Source organism: Schistocerca serialis, chromosome 5 (genome assembly GCF_023864345.2).
Source record: "Schistocerca serialis cubense isolate TAMUIC-IGC-003099 chromosome 5, iqSchSeri2.2, whole genome shotgun sequence".
Taxonomy (NCBI): domain Eukaryota; kingdom Metazoa; phylum Arthropoda; class Insecta; order Orthoptera; family Acrididae; genus Schistocerca; species Schistocerca serialis.
This window is the reverse complement of record NC_064642.1, coordinates 354934553-354957797: the sequence shown is the minus strand read 5'-3', so window position 1 is coordinate 354957797 and position 23245 is coordinate 354934553. Positions and strand designations below refer to the sequence as shown.

The 23245-nt window shown below is 41.6% G+C and overlaps 1 protein-coding gene across 6 annotated transcripts in view; it reads left to right on the top strand.

The window, feature by feature from the left end:
- The window catches only part of LOC126482392 (WD repeat-containing protein 37), a 130965-nt gene that overhangs the window by 91577 nt on the left and 16143 nt on the right, over nt 1-23245 (top strand). For all 6 annotated transcript variants that reach the window (XM_050106506.1, XM_050106501.1, XM_050106502.1 and 3 more), the window contains 2 exons: nt 12616-12791; nt 12901-13138. In XM_050106506.1, the coding sequence (XP_049962463.1) occupies nt 12616-12791; nt 12901-13138 (414 nt within the window). The remainder of the gene's footprint in view (nt 1-12615; nt 12792-12900; nt 13139-23245) is intronic.

The following is a 23245-nucleotide window of genomic DNA, read 5'->3' as shown; positions in this document are numbered from 1 at the left end:
ATTGTGAGAATGAAATATCAGGCAGAAGCTCGTAATATTTTATACATTACCACTCTACAAACAGTATAAAATACAGTTGTATTCCTGCAAAACCAGCTGTTGTGAATAAGTCATGAAAATGTCCACATTGCAGTAGATGCTCAGAGAGCAACATCAGTTGCGTTACACAGTAACTGTTTGAAGTGCTCTACTGATTATATATTATCATAGATGCTATTTGCAGCTATTAATTTAGAACATTTTGTAGTGAAATGTCTTATAGTACTATCTACAGACACCAACAGGTAAATAAGATACCAGTTTTTGGAACAATAATAATAATAATAATAATAATAATAAAACGGGAAGGATGATAGACTTCAGACAGCCAAATGGATCTTGAGCAAAGATCAGACAATGTATGAGAGTTGTTCAATAATTAAAGAGACTTATGGCTTTAAGGTGGCATCACTGGGGTGAGCCCTTATATCCTGATATATCAACATTGTTTTGTTTATAATGTCAAAAATACATTTCAAGATGGCGAGTGTGCTTGAAACGTCCACATTAGTTGAACAACATTCTGTTATTTGTTTTTTACTTGTTGAAGGCGATAAACCAGTGAATATGTACTGTAGGATGTCTAAAGTTTATGGTGAAGGTTGTATGAATTGTGCAAATTTTTACAAGTGGGTAGAGCAGTTCAAAAATGATCGCAACTTAGTGACTGACAAACAGCGTTATGGCCGACCAGTTGCAGTTTCAACTTCCTCACTTAAAAGTCAAATTGATGACATTATTCGTGCCAACCAACATGTGACTGTGGAAATGATAATTAATAAGGTTCAAGTTAGTACTGGTACAGTTCATAACAAGCTGAGGTACCGCAAAACGTGCAAGATAGGTACCAAAGAGCTGACGCGACTACACAAGGAAACAAGATTGAGAGTGTGCACAGAGCTAAAGGAATGTTGTGAAAGAGAAGATGAGCACCTTCTCAACAAAATTTTAACTTGTAATGAAACTTGGGTTCACTTTTATGAGCCAGAATCAAAAAGACAAAGCATAGAGTGTAAGCACATCAACTCACTTGTCAAGAAAAAATTCAAAACCCAAGCATCATTAGGAAAAGTCATGTTGATGGTGTTTTGGGATGCTGAATGTCTAGTTTTGTGATTATCTCGAAGAGCAGCATACAATGAAAAGCCAATACCACTCAGATTTGCTTTTAAATAAGGTGAAGCCAACCATGAAAGAGAGACATCATGGATCTCAGAGGAGAGGTGTGATTCTCCAGCAAGACAATGTACGTTCTCATATTGCTCAACTAACCCATGAAACCATCGATAAAATGGCCTGGGAAGTACTGCCTCATTCCCCTTACAGTCCTCATTTAGCACTTCGTGATTTCCATTTGTTTAGTGCACTGAAGAAGGTATTATGTGGGAAGAGGTTCCAGGACAACGAGGACATGAAAAAGTTTGTGGGAAATTGGTTCAAACATAAAGAGTTCTTTGCAGCTGGAATAAAAAAGCTTGCAGCCTGTTGGAACAAGTGCATAAGTGTTCAAGGGGATTATGAGGAAAAGTTGAAAAAGTATTGTTTCATAAAAATAAATGCTTTTTTTTCCAGACCAATTTATCTCTTTAATTATTGAGTGACCCTCGTATATAATGGCTCAAGTGCTTCAGTCTGTTGTGGGAAACATCTGTGTAGATGAAAAAATTTCCGTCTCTAAGTAGTCTTACTTTGGAAAAAAAAAATACTTGAGCTTTGACAAATCATTACTTTTAAATCCGATAACAATGGTGGAAAAAGCTGTTGAAAGCTTTAGGATTTTATTTGAAATGACCAGGCACGAAAATCAAGATTTTATTCTGGTATGCCATTGTGAAAGACTGAGGACAGTGTAAACATCATTGAGTATGTTTTGTATACGTTACTTTAAGTACCTTTCTATAATGAAAATTATTTTAAGGGTAACATGTCCATAAAACATACCTAGCTAATAGAAATCTTGCATGTGACTTGGAGGTCATCAGAACAGAGGCATTATTGAGAGAACGTTCTGATTTACCATCATTACTCCAGCATTTCACAAGTGCTGCTATCAGTTTACTTAACAGAGAAGATTAAAATTGTACAGGAGTTCCTTCTTCTCCTGCAACAGATGTAGTACATATCATTATAGTGGGAAATGAGAAGCAGGTACAGTGGGAAAGAAGGCCAGTAGGGAACACACTGTGTCATTTCCTTTCATTTGGTCATCTGTTTGAGTCAGAGTCATACAACTATGGAATGAGTGGCTGGTGATGAGGGATGATAACCAGCTGTTAGTGGAGTTAGTTGTCCAGCTATGTATGCCCGATACTGGCTACTTCACCATGATTAAGATATCATTTTGTGTTTAATTTCTCATTTTTTGATTGCAAGTTTTAGAACTGACAGATAAACTGTGTGTGTGTGTGTGTGTGTGTGTGTGTGTGTGTGTGTGTGTGTGTGTGTGTGAGTTTTTGGACCACTTTATTTGGTGGAGGGGAGTCTTCTTTTGTCATATGAGGGTGTTCCTGGTGCTCTGAGTGCTTCCTCGGTAGGGGCATTTGAGTCTATATACAGGGTGATTCTTATTAACATTTAAAAACCTCAAAAGTGATGTAGATGACACTCAGACTAGTGATTTAATATGATACACTCCGTTGCAGGTATTGGGAAACACCCCAAAAGTAGTGACAGGTGCTGAACATGTGATATCAGCAAAACATGCAGTGGTTGAGCAGATCAGTCTGTAACACCTGATTATTCCAACCTCAGTAAAGCCTTCATGTTGATGGGGATTTGGGCCTTTATATGCAACTTTAGCGCAAGTGCCTCAGGGTTTGAGTCTTGCATGTGGCAGGCAGTATTTTTTTCCATTGCTTTATGCTGTTATGTATTTAGGTTTAAGTAAGATTTATTATTTTAATTGCTGGTCTCATAGTATCCGCTGGTTTATTACAAAGTACTAAACAACAAAAAACATTTTCTTTACTAAATAAATGCTGTAAACAAAAAAGAAGGGCTATAAGGAAAGAAACACAAAATAAGACCAGCTTTTACTTGGTTACAATGAGAACAATAAATTTGTAACTTCTACATTTGCAACATATAACATATACAGAAAGTGTTCAAAATTTGCACAGTTTGCTCAAATGAGTAGCTCAATCATCCCTTCACGTCCAAGCCCAACTGCTGCACATGGAAGGCACACATTTCCTGGGGCACAACAAATTGCGGTTCATTTATAGATCAGCCATTCATCACTTTGGAATCAGCCAGTCTGTTTTTAATATGTTTTGTGCTGGATGAATGAAATGACAAACCAGTACTATGAGGTGTATTCAGAAAGTAAGTGTACTAGAGTTTTATAGTATTTTAGAAAAACCGTATTTGAAAAAAAAATTACAAGATATTGTCAATACACTTCTGAACTTTTTTTTTATTTTTTTCTTCCACGTAATCACCATCCCATTAAATTGCCATCCCGTTAAATGTGTGTGGTGAACCATGGCACAAGCATCTTTATGTTGTCCTCGAAGAACTCTGCTGCCAGCTTCTTCCCCCATTTCAGAACCTCTTTCTACATCTGCTCATTGATTGCAAATCTATTTCTACTCATACATGCCTTCAGAAAGGTGAAAAGATGGTAATCTGAAGATAATGAATTGGGATTATAGGGTATGGTTCAAAACACCCCAACCAAATGAATCCAAGAGCACCTTGGTGGCTAAGTCAGTGTTAAAATGTGCATTGTCATGCAAAAAGTGCTCTCCTCTCTTCAGCATTCCACTCCTTTTGTTTTGAGTGCTCCTATCATTGTGCATTTTATGGTCTCCCCCTGAGGCAGAAAATTGACCAAAATAATGCCTTTTTGGCCCAGAAACACTGAGGTCATGATTTTCCCCCCAAAATTATGGTTTTGAATTTTCTGGCAGGTATGGAATTGGTGTGATAACTCTGTGACAAATGTCTTTTTGTCTCAGGAGTGTAATGAACCATCCACATTTCTTCTTCAGTCGCAATAGACCTCAGAAAATCCTCACTTTCCAATTCAAGTCGCTAGAGAATCTCGTGGCCACTATCAGCCTGATTATTCTTGTGCTGCTGTGCCAGCTGTTTTGGGAGCCATCTTGTACATAGTTTCAGGTATTGCAGCATTTCTGTGAGAGTCTCGTGTAAGAATGTTCAGAAGAGATGTGGAAGTTTCACAAAAATTTCATTCACTTTCAATCGGCTGTCTTCACGAACAGTTTCCTCGATTGTCACTCAGTCAGAGCGAAAGGTCTTCCACTCCTCTGTTCATTATGAATTTTTGTTCTGGTTCCTGTAGACTTCCTACAACACACTTATTCTGTTCATAACACTTTCGTGTAAACCGTTTAGACTCACAAAAAATTTTTGGTAAATGTTACTCCATCCACATGTAGGAAGCAGATCACAGCATGTGGCTCAACTTTGCAGGATATTTTACCGACATTTTTCACACAATTGGACACTACAATGTGAGTTTACATGCTACAGAGTTAAAAAACTACAGCCCATTATGGTCACAGTACAGCGTGCCCAGCTAGCTACGCAGTCTACAGCGCTGCTTCCTGAACGGGGAGGCGTGATGGTCCCCGGCATGAATCCTCCCAGTAAGTTAGTGTTGAGGTCTGGTGTGCTGACCAGCCTGTGGATGGTTTTTAAGGCGGTTTTCTATCTACCTCGTCAAATGTAGGCTGGTTCCCCTTATTCTGTCTCAGTTACACTGTGTCGGCAGTTGCTGCGCAAACCCCGTTTCCACGTACGCGTAATTACTCTGCCACGCAAACATTTGGGGTTACACTAGTCTGGTATGAGACGTTCCCAGGTGGGGTCCACTGGGGGCCGAACCGCACAATACCCGTGGGTTAGGTGTGGGGCGGTTTAAATACACAATACATAATACGTAATGGTCATAGTACTTACTCTCTGAACATGCCTCATATGTGGAAGGTTATGTGGGCAATAAGTTGGTGTTGTGTTAGAATGTTACACATAAATATGGAAAGATTAGACTAGTCGATGCAAATGCACCAGCTGAAATAGTTGATAAAAATTACACTTTCAGTTTAGGGCTAGAAAGGATTTGGAAATTGTGTGCAACAGGAATGTGGAGATTTGCCCGCGTGAGACCAAGAGAGGCCTAGGGCAGAAAGTCTACATGGAACAAGAAATTACAGTATTCTGGTATTAATTGTTTGTGCAGCATGACAAACTCTTTTGATGAGCCTGACTTCCCTCTCTAAGATATCCATAAAGAAACCTCCTGGTGGTTCTGTAATCATATATACAGATCATTTGCTGACAGATCAACAACAATATGGAAAGGAAAAAGTGCTACTCAACATACAGAGGTGGTGTTGAGTCACAGAAATTCACAGTGAAAAATAATGCTAGAAATATTAGATTTTGTACAGATTCCTTCTTCAGAAATAGAAAACACACATACATTCACACAAGAATAACTCATACACATACATGACAACTGTCTTTCGTTGCCAAGCTCTCACTGCTGCCGTGTCTGACATGAGCAGAAACCTTGCTGGGGTAAATAGTTGGGTATGGAAGAGGTGGGGGAGGGGAAAGGATAGCAAGGTAGTGGCGGGGGAAGATGTGAGTGCTGCGTGTGGGAGGCTGCAGGGATAGGATAGGGCTGCTAGGTGCAGCATCGGGAGGCTGTGCCAAGGGGTGGGAGGGTGGGGGAGGATGGGAAAGGATAGTAGAGAAGAGGAAAAGACTGTATGTGCATTGGCAGGATAGAAGGCGTGTAGTATTGGGGTGGGACTTAGGAAGGGATAGGCAGATGGAGAACAGGTACTAGTGAGGGTTGAAGCCAGGGGTTTATGGGAATGATTGATATGATTTAGGGAAAGCAGCCATGTGTGCAGTTCAGGAAAGTTGATCTTGATGCGAAGAAGCCAGATGCCACAATCTGTGAAGTAGTAATTAAAGTGAACCACATGGTATTTGCCAGCATGTTCAGCAACTGGTTGGTCCAACTGTTTGTTGGCCACAGTTTGGTGATGGCCGTTCATGCAGACACAGCTTGTTGGTTGTTACGAACACACCAGATGTGGGACTGTGGTTGGTGGATCACATGGGTGCTATCACAGGTGGCTCTTGCCTTTTATGGGGTAGGTGATGCCAGTGACAGGACAGGAGCAGATGGTGGTGGGAGGATGTATGGGACTGTTCTTGCATCTAGGTCTGTTGCAGGGCTTGCGAGAAGGGGTGGAGTATGGATGTATAAGAATATTGTGTAATCTGGGTGGGTGTAGAATATGGCTGTGGGAGGTTATGGGATGGATATTCATCATTTCAGGGCACAATGAGAGAAAGTTGAAAACCCTGACAGAGATTGTGATTCAGTTGCTCCAGTCTTGGGTGATACTGAGTTACGAGAGAAGTGCTCTATAGTGGCCGGAAGGCGGATTTTGTGGGAGATGGTAGGTGCCTGATTAGACAAGGAGCAGGTGAACTGTTTCTGGACAAGGCTGAGAGGGTAATTTCAGTTTGTAAAGGGCTCAGAGAGACCCTTCATATCTGGAGAGGGACTGTTCAGGGACTATTCATCACTAGATATGCAATGGCCACGAGTTACTAGACTGTGTGGAAGTGACTTCTTAGTATGGAATGAGTGACATCTGTTGAAGTGGAGGTACTGTTGCCGATTGCGAAGGGGAAGGAGATGTTGAGGTTCAGGAGGAATCTGGATAAGATATCCCCCCTCCTCCCTCCTTGGTCCAGATACAGATGTCAGCAGTGAGTATGATGAAGGTTTGAGATTCTACATGGTTAGGAAGGATTTCTCTAGATGGCCTATGAATAGGTTAGTAACTTAGAATAGTACCATATGGCTGCCCATAGCTGTGTCATAGATTTGTTTGTAAGTGATTTCCTCGAAGGGAAAGCATGAGTGTGTGTTGAAAAGTAATGCCTCGGAGCATTTTACGTGGAAACTTTTAAAGCTTTGTAAATAAAATAAGCTTTATTAACATTCTACATCTTTATTCTTTATGTACTTTATTTCTCAATATAGCCACCAAGGTGACGAACACATTTCTGCCAATGTGAGACCAGCTGGTTGATACTGTCGCAGTAGAATGTTTGACTTTGTTGGTGGAGCCTTCTTGAAAGTCTTCTTTTAAGTTTTGGAAACAGATGAAAATCAACTGGGGCTGTGTCAGGACTGTATGGAGGATGATCAATAATGATGAAACCAAGGTGTTAGATTGTTGCAGATGTTGCAGCACAGTGTGGTCTAGCATTGTCATGCTGAAGGAGAGGGTGCTTCAGCGTGGACAAACTATTGTGCAGTTAGAAACTTGATTAAAGCACACTGTTTCTTGTGCATCAACATATGTTAAACACTGCCATGTTACAGGCTACAGTTCATAGCCGTCTAGTGGCAAGGATTGCAACTGGCTTCAGCAAAGTAGGAAAGTTGACTGAATAATATGCTTGACACATAATAGCTCAGTTGACATTGAGAACAGAATTAAAAATTCGGATGCATTACTTTTCAGCAAGCCTTCGTAATTGTAGGTAAGGATATAGTCGGTTGTGGTGACCACGAAGGAAGTCGTTCATTTGGAATCAGTCAGATGTTGGGAAAGGTAGTGTCCAATAGTGGCAAGGCCATGGGCATTGGGAATGGTAGTGTAGAGGGAGGACATCAGGTGGTAAAGTGACAAGAAATGAACTGGAGAGTTGGTGGAAGATATGGTAGGTGTCTTTCATATAGAAGGGTAGGTAATGATTATTAAATTGAAGGAGTTTGTCCACAAAGACAGAGATTCTTTTTGTGAGGGCTCAGTAGCCCGCCACATTGGGTGGTTGGTTTTATGAGCTTTAGAAGCATGTAGAAGGTAAAATTGTGCGGACTGTTTGGGGGTGAGGGGAGAAATAGTCGCAGGGGAGAGGGTCTGGGATGAACCTAATGATTTGAGGTGGCACTGGGATCTTGATGGCTTTCTGGATGGGGTCACTGTGACAGAGCTCGTAGGTGGAAATATCTTGACAGTTGGCATATTCCCTCCAGCAGGTAATCACTGTGGTCCATAAAAACAATAGTGAAGCCATTCTAGGCAGATAGGATTATAAGGTTGAGTTCATTTTTTGGGGCATAGATTGTGGTCCTACAAGCCCTGCCACAGTGACTGCATTTCAGAAATCCAGCAGTATCTTCAGTCCCTCCTCAAATCCTTAGGTCCATCCTAGAACCTCTTCCCTGAGCCAATAGGTTTCCTCATCCCATGACTGCTTGCACAGCTACCTTTTACATGCTACCTAGTGTTCATAAACCCAACTACCCAGGATACCACATTATTGCTGATAACTCTGTCTCACAGAGAGAATCTTTGCCGTTCTGGGCCGACATTTTCAGCCTAGTATGCATTACCTACCCTCCTACATAAGACACCTACCATTTGCTCCACAAACTCTCCACAGTTCATGTTCCTTTACCACTTGGAGCCCTGCTTGTCACTGTTAATGCCACCTCCCTCTATTGTGATACCCCAACAATTATGCCATGGCCATTAATGAATACTACCTTTCCTATTGTCCGACTGGCTCCAAACATACAACGTCCTTCCTGGTCACCATGGCCAATTGTATCCTCACCTATAATTACTTCTCCTTTGAAGGCATCATCTACAAACAAATCTGCAGTACAGCCATGGGCACCCCAATGGCACAATTGTACAATAACCTATTTGTGGGCCATTTGGAGAAATCCTCCCCAACCACCTGCAATCCCAAATCCCTCGCCTGATTCTGATGCATTGATGATGTCTTCATGATCTGGTTGAAGGGGATGGACAACCTATCCACATTTCTTCAGAACCTAAACATCGTCTCCCCATTCAGTTCACCTGGTCCTCCTAAGCCCAACATGTGACCTTCCTCAATGTTGACCTCCACCTCAAGGATGGCTACATCTGTACCTCTGATCACATCAGACCCACCAACAATACCTCCACTTTTGCTGCTGTAACTCTTTCTACACCAAGAAATCACTTTCATATAGTCCAGCCAACCATAACCATCGTTGTAGTATTTGTAGTGATGACCAGTCCCTCTCCAAATATGCCAATGGTCTCACTGAGGCCTTCACAGATCAGAATTACCCTTAGTCATCTTGAGAAGCATATCTATTGTGCCTTGCTCAATAGTCACCATCATACCCCCACATACACACTGCAAAGCCACAAAGGAGCACCCCTCCTATGACTCAGTACCATCCAGAATTGGAGCAACTGAATCACATTCTCCACCAGAGTTCCAACTATCTCTCATTGTGCACTGAAACGTGAAATATCCTCCCCACTATACTCCACACCCTCTCTCACAGTGGTAATCTCCCCCCCCCCCCCCCCCCCCTCCTCCACCTACACAACATCCTTGTCTGTACCTGCTTCACTCACTCATGCACCCAACTCCTTTCCTCATGGCTCATTTCTCTGTAACAGAATAGATGCAAGACTGGTTCCATATGTCCTCTCACAACCACTTACTCCAGTCTTGGCACTGCCCATTAAAGGCAGGCCCACATGTGAAAGCAGCCATGTGATCTACCAACTTAACTCCAACCAATGTGCTGTTTTCTACATGGGAATGACAACACACAAGCTGTCTGTCTGCATGAATGACCACCACCAAATTGTGGCCAAAGAGACAGCTAGACCTATCAGTTGCTGAACATGTCACCCAACATGATGCACTTCACTTTAATGACTGCTACACAGCCTGTGCCACCTGGATTCTTCCCCCCAACACCAACTTTTTCGACTTGCATTGCCCAGCCCCTCCCCTGCTCCCACTCAAGTACTACAAGTGCCTTCTATCCAGCCAATGCACATTTCTTCTCCTCCTCCTCCTCCTCCTCCTCCTCCTCCTCCTCCCTCATCTCACTTTTTCACCTCCCTTCCCCTCTTACCCCTTGTCCCAGCACAGCCTCCTGATGGTGCACATTCCTGCATGTTCCCACAGGCAGCACTAGCACCTTCCCTCATCCCTACCCTGCTATCTGCTATCCATCCCCCTCCTCCTCCACTACGTATCCCAGCTAGATTGCTGCTCACTTCAGACTCAGTTGCATTCAGGCTCAGAGGTCGTGACCATGCGCTTATGCATTGTGTGTGTGTGTGTGTGTGTGTGTGTGTGTGTGTGTGTTTTCACCTTGTTAAGGAAAAAAAGGTGAAATATTTCTAGCACCTTTCATCATTGTGCTTTCTGTAACCCATCTCGTCTATGTTCTTAGTAGTTTAATTCTAAATTTGATGTGTGTTTTTCTGTGTATGGGGTGGAATATCACATTTTGTAAGAGTAAGTGTAAATTCTAACAGTCTGCAGCACAGTTGCTATTAATTTATTTGTTTTGGTATGGCGAGTGTTCATCAGAGACATCAAGAAAATGTAATAGGACCGCTATTATTATCTGTTTACATAAAAGATCTGACACACAGGTTGAGCAGCAATCTGTGACTGTTTGCTGGTGATGCTGTGATGTATGGGAAGGTCACATTGTTGATTGACTGTAGGAAGGTACAAGATGAAATGTAACAACACGAGAGAAGGAAAGTTGCTACTCACCATACAGCAAAGATGCTGAGCCATGATAGGCACAATAAAAAGTTCACACAATCATAGCTTTCGCCCGTTAAGGCCTTTGTCAGCAGTAGACATACATGACACGCGCGCTCGCGCGCACACACACACACACACACACACACACACACACACACACATATCTGCAGTCTCTGAGAGCTGAAACTACAAGATAACTTACACAAAATTTGATGACAGCTAGCTCCAAATTTAGAAAAATGTAAGTTAATGCAATAAATAAATTAAAAAATCCCATAATATTCAAAAACAATATTAGTAGTGTGCTGCTTGACACAATCATATTGATCAATTTCAGTTTATTGGGAGAATTTTAGAAAAAGGAGACCTCGTGTAGAACACTAGTGCAAATAATTCTTGAGTACTATATTAGTTTTTGGGATCTCCAGCTGGTCAGTTTAAAGGAAGACATTGAAGCTATTTGGAAGCATGCTGCTAGATTTGTTACCAGTAGATCTGATCAACTTGAGGATATTATGGAGATGCTTTGTGAACTAAAATGTGAATCCATGGAAGGAAGACAACACTCTTTTCTTGAAACACAGAGAATTTAGAGAACCAATATTTGCAACTGATAGCAGAATGATTCTATTGCAACCAATGTACATATCACGTAAGGACTGTGAAGACAAGATAAGATAAAATAAATTAGGGATTGTTCAGTAGCATACAGACAGTTATTTTTCCACCATTCCAGTTGCGAGTGGAACAAGAAACAATTAAATGTCTAGGAGTGATTCAGGGTACCCTTTGCCATGAATCATATGGTGGCTTGCCAAGTTTAGGTGGATGCAGATTTTGTCAGTCACAGAATTAATGCCACTTAAGTGCAAGACCTTGAAGAGTGTGGTGGCAAGACTGTTGAAGCATTAATTTCATTGCTCAATACATGTTGTAAAAGACCTGGAAACATGTCTTTTACATCAGCAAAACAGCTGATTGGGAGGCCGTTTGAATTGCTGAATTTGGTTGCTGGACACGTATAACAGGCCATGGTGAAACCAAGTTAATTGTTGGATGTTTTTACTGGCCACTCGATTCTGTTGTGACAGTTTTATAGTCATTCAGAGAATGTCTTTAGTTAGCAGCATGGAAATACTCAGATCATGCAATATTAGTTGGAGACAATTTTAACATACCGAGTATGTCTATGGATTCGTTGCATGGGGTATGGTCAGTCAGTCTTGCGAAATGTTTGTAAACACAGTTTTCTGAAAATTGTTTCAAGCAAGTAATTTGACAGCCTACAGACGATGATGTGATGTCTTGTGCTACTTTTGTGTCAGTACATAAATAGTATCTTTACTATATAGGTCATAACAGCCTATCAAATTTAAAGCATTGCGTTGTAGAGAGCATCTAGTGAACATCATGGTGGATTCATGTGACACGAAACTTGGTAGTTTAAACAATGAGAAGTGCAGGATGGAATAACAATAATGTTATGAAAAGGATAGATCGCTCATCACCATGTAGAAGAGACACTCACTCAACAAAAGGACTGCTATACATTTAAGTTATCAACCAAAAAGCCTTCTTCTAAAATGGGGGAAAAAAGCACACACATTCACACAAGCACAGCTCTCACACACAACCACTGTCTCTGGCTGCTGTGACTAGACTGTCAGGACCTAAATGTGTAGTAGTCTTTTCATTGTGCCTGCATGGTATTCTCTATATGGTAACAATCTATCCTTTTCATAATCAATTTGTTAACTTGTCTTTATAGTTAGCTGGTGAACTTTCATGTGAAATATTACCGGTAATTTGAAATCATCTTGTCTACGTTAATGTTAATTTGAGAGGAATGGAAAAAAAGAAAAAATCTGACTTTTGTAATATTTTTAGGGGGTTACCATGACTCAAGAATTAGTGAATTAATGGAATGCCATTTGTTGGTTCATTGTGATGTATGTTTATGAGTATGTTATAAACTCCTCTTCACAGATCATACAGCATGCATTTGGAGTGTGGAAACAGGTCGTTGCTTGCTGCAGTATCAAGGTCACCAGGGTTCTGTGAACTCTATACGTTTCCATCCGAATAAAGATGTTGTCCTGACAGCGAGTGGAGATTGTACAGCTCATGTGTGGCAGGCAGCAGTCACCTGGGATCAACCAGTGGTTAGTAATGTAATACTTCTAAAATTGTCCTCCTCTTGTAGTAGTGCAGTGAACAGTTCTAATGTCCAACTTTTTTTTCAAGTATTAAACAGCCTCAACTCAATTACAGAAAGGTCAGTCATCTGATGAAGATCCAGACTCATGTGAGAAGGATGATTTTGGTTGTGAAGACACCAGCAGTGGAGCACCTTGCCTCCGTACACCCGTTTGTGAATTGACAGGACATGCTGGAGTGGTTGTTGCTGCTGATTGGTTACCTGGTGGTGAACAGGTGATAACTGCTTCATGGGACCGCACCGCCAACTTGTATGATGTTGAAACGGGTGAATTGTTGCAGTCTCTTGGAGGTACTCACTAAGAGTTATTACATTTGTACTCATGTAAATGTTAAAATTAATTATAAATAATTACAAATATTTATTTAAAATGTAGGTGAGATTTCAGCGACACGAATCTCAAATACTGAGACGAATGAACATTGGAGTAACTGACGTATTTTTGCTGTCTTCATTCTGAAGCTTGATTTATGCAGTTGTCAGTGCTAGTCTATTCTGTGCAAGCCTCATCATCTCCAAAAAATTAATGCAAGCTACATTCATTTGAACATGTTCACTGGATTCAGGCCTACTCCTCCCTCCAAATTTCTTACCCTCCAAACTTCCCTCCATTATCTGACTGACTGTGTCTTGATGCTTCATGATGTGTCCTATCAGCCAATCCCTTCTTCTACTCAAGTTGTGCAATTCGATTCAGTATTTCCATATTAGCTTTTTGATCTAGACATCTTCAGTATTCTTCTACAGCACGACATTTCGCAAGCTTCTGTTCTCCTCTTGTGTGAATTGCTTATCTTCCATGTTTGTTTGAACTACACTCCAGACAAACAACTTCACAAAATAAGTCATAATCCTGTCTTTTATAACTGCTTTCCTTGCTACTGACAGTTTGCATATTATGTCCTTTCTGCAGCAGCCATCATCAGTTATCTGTTGCATGAATAGCAAAACATATGTACTACTTTTAGTGTCTTCATTCATAATCTAATGATGTCAGCACTGTCTGATGTAATTTGACTAAATTCCATTACCCTTGCTTATCTTTCGTCGAGGTTCATCTTTTAGCCTCGAGGAGGGAGAGAGGTGGGAGGTAGGGGCAGAGGTGGTGGTAATGATCACCATGACTGTGGTATTTTTAATAAAGCCAAATGTGCCCCCTGGGTCATTCGAAATGGCGTGGAGCTCAGGGAGCTCAACATTTGCTTGTGTGGTAGGTATTTGGTGAACTCTGGTTTCTTGAGCTGCGGACTGGTGAGTGCCAAAGTAGTCTGTAACTGTAAGCTCCGGGTGTGCTTCAGTGACCACTGCGCAGCACAGTGGTGGAACGTTTTGTGTCTCAGGGAATCAGTATCTTTGACAGAACTGCCAAAGTGTCTTTTAAAAAGAAACCTTGAATCTCGAGGTACACTGTACCCTGGTGAGGTGCATGGCTTTTGGGGCAGAACAGTCATTAGCGGGCAACCTGTGGGCAACCTGTCGCACCTTAGTTGTATAAGCTTATCTGGGTGTGCTGAGCCCTCCAGGTGGATGTTTACTTCCCTAGCTGCTAGTGTTACTTTCATGATGCCTAAATAACTGTTCTCTACTCTCCACAGTTCAGTTGGTCCATTGGGCAGTATTAACATCCTAACTCCAAAGAGACTTCATGTGGCTAGTCCACTTAAGGTGTCTGTGAATGTGAGAGAAAGCAGTAATAGTAACAGACCACATCATATAGTAGATAATGAATTTTTTTGTTCTTAAACATGTAGAAGGTACCTTGTAAAACTATCTCCTTTCTGTGTACATAAAGATCTAGAGAGACTTGAAAGGCAACTTAAATCTATCAAGAGGTTGTGCAGTAATATACTACTACCGATTGAGACACTGAAGGCTACTCAAGTGAACAATTTGTTAAGTGCTAAACTATTTGGAGAATATGTTATCAACATTGAGCTGCTCACTGGGCTAAATTGTTGTGAACATATTGTGGTGTGCCATGACAAGAATAGATACAAAAGAACTCGAGCAGGTATGGGAAAGTGATCCTTGTGTGTCTCCATTTTCCTGCATGTATCGGTTACTAAGAGTTAAACCAGCCCTGACTCAAAAACAGTCTTAAGAGATAAAAACGTGACACCATCACATTGTATTGTTTGCCAGCAGGAAAAGGAATGGGAAGTTCAGAATTTCATGAAAAAGTTGATGATGAGCTCCAGAAGTCAATCTCTTATCCTGACATGCAGTCTACTGAAGTTACTAGTGTGTATTACAGCAGGCTTTCCACGACTTAGTTAGGCCCATGTATAATACAATGCGATGTAAATGTCATTGCTTCCATCACACAACTATGGATTGTAACGGTCTGGCAGTGTGTGGAAAGTGCAGCTCCACTGCCCACAAACCAGGTATTCCTGTGTCAGTTGCTTCCAAGCCGACCTGGTTCGGAGCAAGGAATGTCCTGCCTTCGTGGAAGAGAAGAAAATACAGGTGATTAAGGTCACCAACTGAATCTCCTATTCTGATGCAAAGAATACACACAGCTGTCCACTTTTGTGAAATTGCTTGCCTCAGTATTGAAGTGGCATGTACAAAGACTAGTGGTGGCACCCAGACTTTGACAGCTGAGCAGAGCACATAAACATACACTTGTAAATGCAGTTGCAAGCCTGCACCAGTGGTACCATAGCCAAGCCTTCCTACCACTGAAATACTGGTGGTTGTCAAAAGTAATGTCAGAAAGGATAGCAGGGGAACCAGTGTGTCCCTCAAGTACATACCCCTCCCCCCCCCCCCCCCCCTTTCAGCTGCAGTCTCCCCACCATGGAGGAAAGACAGATGAAACCTCACTGTTAAGATAGTTTCCATACTTCAGTGGAATATGAATGGGTTCGGGACACATCTGGAGGAACTATGACTATTAGCTCAGGGTAGACTGATGCATGTATACCTAGAAGAGAGACATTTTAAATTCTCTGCCAACCTGGAGCTATGTGGCTGCATTCTCCCCAAAAAGGATGACTTTTTGTTCAACATGACACTGACTGCTTATTAAATTACACATTTGGCGGTGGGGAAGACTTGTTGAGCTGGGTATGATATCTAGTGGGAAAAAAAGTGTAGTGAGTTTTCACAAAAATTTACCATTGCTTCAGAAATTTCTAGTTAAAATATAAGAAGAATTAACTCTAGAAGCTTAGAGATGTATCAGTGGAAAACATTGTTAGCTGAACATGTAACAAAGGAAATTCAAAGCAAAGTTCCCCTTGCAGTTTTTGTGTATTGATGAGACAGATTTTAATCCTTATACGGTGTTCAGCAAACTGCCTCTGATCCTGAAGCTATTGACACATGGTCGTATAATGGTACTCAGCAGTGTTCTGATGAAATTTTCACCACCAGGATATTGACCAGAAAGTAGTGATGTGTAGTTTCTGATCACTTGACTGTGTACCAGTATCTATGTTTCAGTCTCAAATCTCTCTGTATTCTCTCATCAGATTTGGACATTTCACACTTTGTTTGAACCATCAGTAAAATGTAGATATTAGTATTGATAACTGTCTTGATGCTGCTTGAGAGGTTATAGACTATGTGACAGTGTAACACTCCCCAAATTCTCTGACATGACTGAGTTGCACATCTGATATATCACCATATTGCATCTAGCTATTGTGCAAATAGTATGCTACAAATCAGCACCAGCAATGTTTTATTTGCTACCAATCCTTTTAATCTAAAGCACTATACACTGAATCTAATTTAGGAATAAATAGTAGATTTGTAGTAGCGGTACTTCTGATGTGCCCTGCTCTGCAACACGGCCTGTATCTACAAAACCTGGTATGTATTTTTCTTCCCTCACCTTCCCACAGCAGCTGGGTTATATTTCTGCCAGTACTAACATGTTGTTCTCCATGTTGGTGCAAAGAGATTGTGATGCAGTTGGAGAATATCGAAGGGTTCTGTGATGACATAGACGACATCCCTATACTGGAAATTTAATTTTGTTTAAAAGATCAAGGGCATAAACACGTTACTTCATGAAACAAAAGAAGAATGAATGTTGGGAATAATCTGTTTCATTTATGACAGCACATTCCCCAGTTCCATAAGTGGGGTCCAAATCATGGTGGATTAGTTGATGCCATGACACTAATCAAGGGAATCATTGATGAAGGAGAAATTAACACCAGTTCCTCTGACATTTCTGAACTTTCAGCAATATATTATGTAGAAATGTTGGCATCCAAGAATTACCATCCTAAATCCACTCACCATAGATTTTTAACAGAGCATAATACCATATATTTTATGTAAATGGACCTGTCAATCTACAGTGCTCCTTTTTGCAACCTGTGAACTAAATAATGTTTTAAGACAATACAGAGATCAGTCCCCAAGGCCAGACAAAATCCATAATCAAATACTTCAACATCCTGTTGAAAATAGTAAAAACTCTATTCTACAAATGAGGTACTGAGAACCATAAGGGCCTAAAACACACCATCATAGATATTGAGATATAGCATATATGCATGCTCCGGACATCTGATGATCTTGTGCTGAACCAGCTTGATCTACGTCTTTAGGTTCACACTGTACATGTGGACATTCGTGAAAAGCTGTGTCACCAATTTCTTGGCTCTTCATTTCCATATGGACCCAAAACACAAAGCATAAATTTATTGCTCTGCACTACTCAATTGTTACCGTGGGTTTTTAGTATCTACATCATGTACATAGTAGTAGCAATTCTTAGTTGAAGGTATATCAGCAGTTTTATGTGAACCTTAAGTCACAGAATGTTCTTAATGAAAATGATAATGAGGACCGCGAAGTATTGAAATAGGTCATAATTGTGGGTGCGGTGCATTTGTCATATGTTCTGTGTTTTCTAATTTTAGTTCCCATTAATTAAAACTTTTACATTTGTCAAAGGACACTACTGTCACTAACCTGTACCGGTATATGCAAATTTTATGGATTAACATTAGTAATAAATATAATCTGAAATATTAATATTTTATAACATAAAGTGGGTACATTATTTTTCCACAGGAAATACAGGATGTTGAGACATGGTTAAGAAGTGATTCAGACCTATGAGACTGGTGTTTTGTTTACAGATTTGATTTTCACAAACATCTATCTCTCTCAAAACTGTGAGTCTGTGCTTTAGGTCCTTACGGTTCTTAGGGCTTCAAATTTTTGATAAGACATGACAAGACAGAGAATTTCCCTTACGATGGAGTGAGAGGGTATCACAGCACATATACCAAAAGCAGGACAAGACAAACAAATAACTAAAAGACTGATCAACCTAACAGGTAATTTGGAAAAATCATTAGAAACTTTGTTTATTGTTTGAAATCTAGAAATCTCCTTTCTTGATTCCAGTGTATATTCTGAATATCTTGAACTACCACAGATCATTTCATATGATTGGAGTTTGTGATTTGAGAATCCTTTGTGTACCACTACACATGGTCACAGTCTTTTTTTATTTCTGCAAGGTGCACAATACAATGCGGTGGTCTCACATCTTTATCTCTTGGAGTCAGGGCTGGTTTGACCCGCAGTAACCAACACACACAGGAAAATGGAGCCCCACAAAGATCCGTTTTAAGTGCCAAACTTTTTGCAATTGTAATAAATAGTATAGTATATATGATGAGACATGCATTCACACCAGCATTATGAGTATGTGATCTTTGTTAATATTATAGTTCCATATCATTCTGTACAGCAGAATGTCAACTGCAGACTGCTATACAGAAAACACAAAAATCTGTATCTAAATCACGTGTCCTACAGTTTTGTAGAATGTGGTCTGCTCATCCTTAAACAGAACTGTTCCTCAAAACGCAGTTACAGGAAAGAGGAGACCAGTACGATTTTCTAGGATTTCTTTGTAATAATACACGCATGCATGCGTGCGCACCCATAGTCACTGGCTGCCAAGACCAGACTGCGAGCAACAGCACATAATGGAAGAAGCAGTCTGGATTGTGGTGGTAAGGAGGAGGCTGGGGTGGGGCAGGGGAGGGATTGCAGGATTACAGTGGGGGATGGTAAAGTGCTACGTACGGGAGCATACAGGAACAAGGTGGAGAGAGGGTAGGGCAGCTAGGTGCGGTTGGGATGTTAGATGGAGGGAAAGATCGGGGGGAATGGCAGCAGTGGAAAAGGAGAGGAGTTACAAAGATTGTGGGTGCGTTGGTGGAAAGAGGACTGTGTAGTTTTAGAGTTGGAACAGGGAAAGAGATGGGCAAGTAGGACAGTGACTGATGAAGATTGAGGCCACGAGGGCTAAGGGGACATATGATGTACTCCAGGGAGACTTCCCACCTACGCGGTTCAGAAAAGCTGGTGTTGGCAGGAAGGATCCATGTGGCACAGGCTGTGAAGCAGTCATTAAACTGAAGAACATTGTGTTGGGCAACATGCTCAGCAAGTGGGTGGTTCAGCTGTTTCTTGGCCACAGTTTGTCAGTGACCATTCGTGCAGACAGACACAGTATGCAGTACAGTGGTTACAGCTTAGCTTGTAGATCACGTGACTGGTTTCACAGGTAACCCTGCCTCTGATGGGATAGGTGATGCTTGTGGCTGAACTGGAGTAGGCGGTGGTGGTGGTGGTGGTGGTGGTGGTGGTGGTGGTGGTGGTGGTGCTGGTGGGAGGATGTTTGGGACAGGTCTTGCCTCTACTACAATATTACAGGGACGTGAACCATGAGGCAGTGGATTAGGAGAAGGGGTTGTCTAGGGATGGCTGAGGATATCGTGTAGGTTCGGTGGGTGACAGAGTACCATTGTGGGAGGGGTGGGAATGATAATGAATAGAATATTTCTCATTTCAGAACACGATGAGAGGTAGTTGAAATCCTGACAGTCTGTGGTTCAGTTGCTGCAGTCCTGGATGGTACAGAGTCACGAGTGAAATTCTCCTCTTGATGGATGTTGGAACTTTGGGAAGTGGGGGGGGGGGGGGGGTAGGCTGGAGGGCTTGAGAGGTAAGACTCAGCTCTTTTTCTATACAAGGCAGGGAGAGTAATTAAGGTCTATGATGGCATAATTGAGATCCTTGGTGTATTTCAAGAGGAAGAGCTCATCACTACAGTATTCTGCCGCCCACCGAACCCGCACAATATCCTCGTCCATCCCTACACAACCTCTTCTACCAACCTGTTGTCTCACGGCTCATATCCCTGTAATAGACCTGTCCCATACATCTTCCTCCCACCACCACATACTCCAGTTCGGTCACAAACATCGCCTATCTCGTCAAAGGCAGGGCTACCGGTGAAACCAGTCAGGTGATCTACAAGCTAAGCTGCAGCTACTGTGCTGCATTCTACGTGGGCATCACAACCAATAAGCTGTCTGTCTGCATGACTGGCCACTGACAAACTGTGGCCATAAACAGCTGGACCACCCAGTTGCTGAACATGCTGCCCAACACAATGTGCTTAACTTCAATGACTGCTTCGCAGCCTGTGCCATCTGGATCCTTCGTACCAACATCAGCTTTTCTGAATTGCGCCAGTGGAAACTTCCTTCAGTATATTCTACGTTCCCTTAACCCTCCCTGTGTCACCCGTTGTTAGTCATTGACCTACTCCCATCTACCCCCTTCGCTGCTCCCACTCCAGCACTACACAGCCCTCTTTCCACGAATGTGCACACAGTCTTTTTACTTCTCTCCTTGTCCACGGCCTCTCCCCTCCCTTCCCCCCCCCCCTCACTCCTCACTCCCCCCCCCTCACTCCTCACTCCCCCCCCCCCCCCTCCCCCTGCCAACTGCTCTCTGTATAACCTCCAGGCTACACCTAGCTGCCCTACACCCTCTCTCCACCTCGTCTCTTCATGCTTCCACAAACAGACCTTTGCTGTTCTCCACCCCTACCCTGCTATACCTTCCCCTCTACACCCCAGCCTCCTCCTTATGCCACCACCCAAATAGCTTTATGTGCGACTCAGTGTCTCCATTGTATGACGAGTACCAATCTATCCTTTTCATAATATTGTCATTATTCCATCCTGGGTTTTCCATTGTTTGATTTTACATTGTTACCATATACACAACAACTCGAGACTTCCTGCATGAAAAAACAACTCTCTCTTTGTCAAACTGCCTGTTGGCTTCTGTCTGTAGTTCTTCAGCCAATGTTCGTCTGATGTTTTTATGTGACGTTTCGCCAGCACGAGTGGCTGGCATTGTAAAATTTCACCCTCCTTTGCCAGTGGTGGACTGGAGCCAATCTTGCAGCCGCAGACTATATATACCTGGAGTGCCAATGTCTAAGGGCTTCTCTGTGGTCATTTCCATTGCAATTCTCTTGCTACCTGCGACGGTCATTCGCTGTAGCACGGGAACCCAGGATCCATTTATCGATTTACCTTGAGGCTTTCTTCTTTCTTGTTGCAGCTATTTTTGCGTTTGTGTATTTACATAGCTTCTCTGAACAGATGGGTCTGATAGCTCTTCTCTACAGCGAGAACTTCAGTGTCAGCAAATGTTACTGCGTGGGCGGTCTTTCACAGCGCGTGCTCTGCCACGACCGATTTGTCCATCTGCCCCAACTTGCAATGTCACTTATGTTCTGTGATCCTGTTGTTGATTGATTGTCCAGTCATTCCAGCTTTTCCGCATGTTGATCATCTTTGTTGGTTTGTAAATATCTTTACGCTTGTTTGTACAATATACGGTCAGTTCTGTCCACCGCTCTGAGAATGTATGACAGGAAGGCAATACCCAACATTTCTTTTTCTGATTTGTCACTTTGTCGAGTGTTTGGTCCTGTTGTACTACTAATATAGCTTATAGAGTACCCGTTGCTCCCCAGAAAACTTTCCAAGTGTTGCATTTCGCGTCTGAGGTGCTATGGCTCACATATTCATCTTGCTCATTTCATAAGTGTATTAATCACAAATGCCTTATAGTTCTAGCAGGTTGCAGGAAATCATTGTGAATGATGGTTTGAAAAGTGGTACTTTCAAAGTAAATTTCCTTCTATGCAAGATGAATGAGAAAAAAAAAAAAGACCGCCCACGCAGTAACATTTTTAAGGTCGATATTATATGGAAAGCTTAGCTTTTCTTGTAGCTATACTGTATGTGTATTAATTTAAACCATTAAGTTTCCTTGTTTGTGTGTTCACACTACTTAATAGTGATCTTGCTATTAGTTGACTACATCATGTGTTCTATGCTCAGAATATCTGCTGTCATTGGCTGACGAGATCACATAACATGAGCTATGCTTGGCTGACAAAAGTGCAGTGCAATCTTGATTTAAGTGCTTTGGAAGCTACCATGCTGCATTTGTTGGTTTTTGTATTTACACTTTCATAATACGAAAATATCCAATGTACACATTGCCACACATCAAAGGTCCTTCAAAACGCATTGCTTTATACTAGGTTTCATTTCCTAAAGTGCCAGGAAGTTCTATGCCAGTGTATAAAACTTTTACCATTCAAAGGATTGATAAGTTTTTCAGCTCCATGAGAAAGTACATTATCTCTGTACACAGAAAAAAATTAATGAGGTGTGTTCAGAAAGTAAGGTGACTTTATATTTTTATGAAAAAAATTTATTTATTCATCAATATTCATGTTGTTCCCTTCAAAGTAATCCCCCTCAGATACAAATACACTTGTGCCAACGCTTCTTCCAATCCTCGAAGCACTTCTCATAAGCAGTTTTTGGTGCAGCCTTGAGTACTTCCACTGATGCAGTTTTTATTTCTTCAGTCATTGAAAATATTCGTCCTTTAATAGATCTCTTCAGTTTTGGGAACAGGAAAAAGTCGCAGTGGGCCAAATCCAGTGAATATGGTGGCTGAGGCATGATTTTCATGTTGTTTTTGGCCAAAAAATCCCTCACAAGCAACAATGAATGAGCAGGTGCATTGTCATTATGCAAAAGCCATGGATTGTTTTTCCACAATTCCGGACTTTTTTACATATTGGTTCTTGCAAACAACGCATATCGTAAAGGTAATACTCCTTATTGACCGTATGACCTTGAAGCAAAAATTCATGATCCACTAGACCATGGTAATTGAAGAAAAAAAGAAAAAAAAAACTGTGAGCGAAACTATGACATTTGATCGAACTTGGCATGTTTTTTTCGGTCTTGGTTCTCTGGGGTGCCTCCATTGGAACGATTAGGCTTTAGTTTTGATGTCTTAACCATAAACCCATGTTTCGTTACCATTTATGACCTTTCTGAGCAAATCAGGATTATCACTGACATCGTTAAAGAGCTCCTGAGCAATGCTCATGTGACGGTTCTTCTGATCACAATTGAGAAGTTTTGGAACAAACTTCGCTGACACATGTCTCATGCCCAGAAAATCTGAAAAAATTGCATAACACGAGCCGACCATCCTCGGCAACTTCTCTTACAGTAA